This window comes from Crocodylus porosus, unplaced genomic scaffold (genome assembly GCF_001723895.1).
Source record: "Crocodylus porosus isolate Cpor-Errol unplaced genomic scaffold, CroPor_comp1, whole genome shotgun sequence".
NCBI lineage: Eukaryota > Metazoa > Chordata > Crocodylia > Crocodylidae > Crocodylus > Crocodylus porosus.
In genome coordinates, this window is record NW_017728948.1 from 59980303 (window position 1) to 59984833 (window position 4531).

At 37.7% G+C, this 4531-nt stretch overlaps 1 protein-coding gene across 1 annotated transcript in view; it reads right to left on the reverse strand.

Moving 5' to 3' along the window:
• FRG1 (FSHD region gene 1) overlaps window positions 1-4531 on the reverse strand; it is an 11619-nt gene that overhangs the window by 1930 nt on the left and 5158 nt on the right. The window contains exons 6-8 of the mRNA XM_019553238.1: window positions 3829-3933; window positions 1736-1827; window positions 1253-1363 (exon numbers count right to left, since the gene is read on the reverse strand). Coding sequence (XP_019408783.1) covers window positions 1253-1363; window positions 1736-1827; window positions 3829-3933 — 308 coding nt within the window. The remainder of the gene's footprint in view (window positions 1-1252; window positions 1364-1735; window positions 1828-3828; window positions 3934-4531) is intronic.

Consider the following 4531-nt stretch of genomic DNA (forward strand, 5'->3'; position numbering starts at 1 on the left):
TTTTCTATAACCTAAATACATTATTCATCTATATGTTTTGCTGGTTTTAGCAGGGTTAAAATGTCAAGGCTGACATAATATGAGGTTGTTTTTCGTCAGTATTCAGTAATGTAAATGTTACATTAAATATTTTGTTTTAAATATTAAAGCATTACAAATCTAACGATGTTCAGGAAATTCACTTAGTGAAAGAATTTTTATTTTGAAATTTTGGCTGCAGTCACAGTCTATGACAGGTTAATTCTTTTTTATGTGAATGTTATATACTGCCATATGAAGCCATTCAGACAAGGGCAAACCCATACTGGGAAACATGGGGCGCCTCTACACGTGCACATTAGCTTATTTTACCATGCATTCAAGCATCACAAAAACTATGCGCTTCTGCTAATTCACATTAATCACCTTCTTTTAGTACCTCACAATGGAGGTACAAAATTTACTAAGCATTAGCAGAAGTGCATTAATGACCATGCAGATGCACCCATATAGTTATTTAGTATAACTCTAAATCTATAAATCCATGGGAGGGTGGAGAGGAGAGGACAGACGCCCAAAAACTTTATGGAAAAGGTAATTAAAAATAAGTGAGGAAGAACAGTCTGGCATACTTTGAAATCTTCAAGAATCAGCCATGACTAGTAGTATTCTTTTTGCTTTACTCTTTGGATTACCACAATTTAGAAAACAGCTTTTCATCATGGCTATCCAGCTTTGCAGTTCAGCTGCCTTTAAATCTAGATAGATAGCACTGTAACTTCAAAGCTGGCTCATTCTGAAGAAGTTACATTTTGGCCATGGGGAATCTAGAAACACAATAAAGAATATACTCAATTGCCACATGTGTAAACTTAAAATTGCAACATTTTCTGACTTCAGCATTAACAAACTAAATTTTCAACATTACAAAAAAAAAAAAAAAAAATAAATTGCTTTCTGCTTCTACCTGAAAAAGAAAAAGGATTCCATAATTTAGAACAACTAGACTTCCTATTGTTGGATTCTGTGTCGTACTCAATGAGAAAAGGGTTCTTGGAGGGAAACAGATGAAAGAACAAGTTATGAGAAGTTTGCTTTTATACATCAAAAAATTTGTTCTCAACTGACCAAACCTGTTTTGCTGAAAATACAGAAAATGGACCACAGAGGAAAAATTAGGCAACCTTAACTCTAGTTGTCTTTAGTGCTCTAGGTATATTAGAGTTCCAAAGTTTTTGTTTACTTAGTAAATTATTTTTTGGATGGAAATTACCTGTCTAGCAGTGTCTCATGAAAAGTGCCTTCTTTTCTGGCTTTTTTGAGAGCTTTAGCATCTTCTTGGCTTATTTTGAGTTTATGGTCTTGGAAACTTTGGAACTTTTTTCTAAAAAGAAAAATAAAGAGTGTGACAACATTTCCAGTTCCACCGAAGCATGTATAACATTCAACAACTGTACTAAGATCTCAAAGTTCCATGTATAGATTAAACTGGCAGAGAAGCATTGTGGTCTCTCATATTTCACTGTGTGTGCTGTGAATTCAGCTACTGGATGTTCAACAAGGTTTCTGAATGGTCAGAGTCCGTGACCAGCACATTAATGAGTTCATTCAACTAGAAGCATGGTAGGTTCAAGACTCAGGGCCTAGAAAGGTTTTATGCAAGGGAAAATTGGGTATCTGAGCACAGATGGTTCTTACTGGACAGAATACTTTAAATGTAGAAGGATAACACCTGAATTGCTCTCAAACCACGTACACGTAATTGACTTCACATTGTTTAACATTTCCTTTGTCTTCTTGTGGAATATCGTCTTTCTTTTCAGTTTCTCTTTCAGCACAAGTACGGATCTTGTCAGTTAAGAATAGAGAACAAAACAGAAAAAATGCACATTATTTAAATACAGCTGTTGACAAAAAATATTTTGACATCCAAGTTATTCAGAATTTAACAGATGTTGAGTTTTTCAGCTTGGTAATTTCCTAATGAAAAATCAAAGAACATTACTTAACAAAAATGTTTTCCAAAGTTGGAATGGAGGCCTAGGAAGGACCTCCCGGTAGCATCAGGTCCTGCTCCCTGCTATTGCTGTAAAATCCCTTTCACACACCAAACAAGCTGCTTGCTAAAACAAGCCAGGATTTTGCACTCCCCCTTCCCCCAAAACGTACTCCTACTAACAGGCTGTTGTCTTCTGATGGTTAGAAGCCTAATTTCCAGGGTAACTTTTATTTATGCTCAAATTATTCCCATTTTGTGCCAGTGCTGACCTTTATCTTAAATACCTGTTCTTCCTCTCAGGTGTCCTTTCCTGCCCAACAAGGCATTTACTGATAGAAATGATATCCTCTTCTCAGCCTTTGATCTGCTTGGCAAGCTGCTCTTTTAGGGTGTTTATACGTGTGCTCCAGGAAGTAGGGGCATGGGGGGGAAGAAGGGAGCTTTAAATTAGTGCAGCTTCAAGATCCATGTTAATTAAAAGTGCCTGGAACCTCACATGTACTAGCATCCTCATGCTAAAAAAATGGTGGTGGAGCTAAACTAAAACTCAAACAAGCTTTAGTTTAAAGTGCCCCGCCACCATTTTTCAGTGTGGGGATGCTGATAGATGCAACACTGAAGGCTGCTGGAGCAGAATTAAATTTCCACGCTCCAGCAGACTTGATTAATCAAGTCCTTTCCAACGCTCTGGAATTGCATCATGTTGGAGCAGACTCCCTGCACGTGTATAGGAGCCCTTAGTGTCTTACATTAGGCTCTCAATTCCCTTGGTTATTCTCATAGCCCTTTACTGCAACTCCTTCAGTTTGAATCTGAACCCAACTAGCTTGAATATGGGTGATCAGAACTGCAGTCAGTACTCTAGGTAAGACTTCATCAATAACCTTAATAACAGCATTTACATTTTCTCTCTCTCAACTGGAAATACCACTCCTAACACAACATTTGCCTTTTTCACAGCTATGTCATATTTTTGGCTCATAGAATAGAGATGAAGATTACATTGCTTTTCTTAGTTTTTTAAATATTAATTTTTATTTCTATACAATTATGCATTAGGTCTAAGACTTGGGAGGTGTTAGTGCCTCTATTTAACCCATCTTTTTCTTGTGGTTAGGCCCTATCTGGAGTACTGCGTGCAGTTCTGGGCTCTATGTTTTAAAAAGGACATGAAGTTCAAGAGTCAAGAGGCAGGCAACAAAGGTGATAAAGGGCTTGGAAAACAAGTCATTAGACAAGAGGCTGAAGGATCTAGGGATTTACAGCTTGTGGAACTCCTTTTTTTGTTTTCTCTATTTATATGTTTGAAAAACCCTCTTGCTGGTATCTCCTTTTCAAAGGCTAACTTAGCTGGACTTTTGGTGAGCCTCATACTTCTTAATTTTTAAGACACAACTTCCTTTATTGATCAATCTCATTTCCATTCCATGTAGGCTCTCTTGCTTAGTCCTAACAATATTTGAAATGGTTATTCATCAATGTCTGGCATACCCCTTCTGATAAGTTTCTCTTCTTTTTGTTTGGGATGTATGTTCCATTTTTGAAGCAAAGAAATTCCAAACTTCCTCTGCCTTAAAGTCCTTGTGCTCTTGTCCAGTTGACTTTACTAATAAGTTCCCTTAGTTTTATTAAGATTTGTGTTTTTGAAATAGGTTCTTAAGAGTAGCTAAGTTTTGCTAATTCTGCTTATCCTTTCATTTAAATCAGATAATCAACTTACGATTATTAGATCCGAGGTTATCTATGACCAACTCTTCCATAAATGTTTTTCAAAGTATGCATTCTTACATTTTGCATTATAATACTCACACTGACAACAACAATCAAAAATTATCCATCTTATAAATTACCTTGACCATTTCTTCTTCACCTGCCATTTTACTTTTGGCTTCTATGTCTCCCTCTTCATTACATCTTATAAAGCAGCTGTTTGCTGCTAGTAAAGCCATTCTCCCCTGTAGAAACACCACCAAATAGTGGTTAGTATTACAAATGTTAGTCATTAAATTTAACCTATAAAAGTTAACTTCTAAAATACTGCAGAAAACACCAACCAACCTTATGAAGTCCAGGTGCCAATTTACAAGTCAACTGTCTGCTTTATAATCTTGCAATATTTGCCATGTTACTATTTTACTGTCAGAATAAAGCATACCTTTTGAAGTATTATAAATGTATATTTTCTATTAAGAATGTTAGCTTTCTAATAATACCAACTGCTGGTGAAGAATGATAAGGAGGGGTGGGCGGGAATGAAGCGCCACCATGCAATGTCCCATGCTGCTGCTGCTCTGCCTCTGGCCCTGTAGGGCTCCCCCCCTGCCCCTGTGTCTGGCTGTGTGCCCCCCCCCTTCTTCCATCCCACCCACTCCCTGCTGTCATGGCAGTGCTTTGCTGTGCCAGTCTGTCCTCACCGTCCCCCTCTGCCTCGAAGGAGCAGGGCTGGGGCCAGTGTTATGTTTTTTTGTGCTTGTGTTTTTTTTATTTTCCTTTTTCATCTGTTGGATGCTGTGGCGAGGCTGGACCTGCTGCTGGACCTGCCAGAGCACGTTT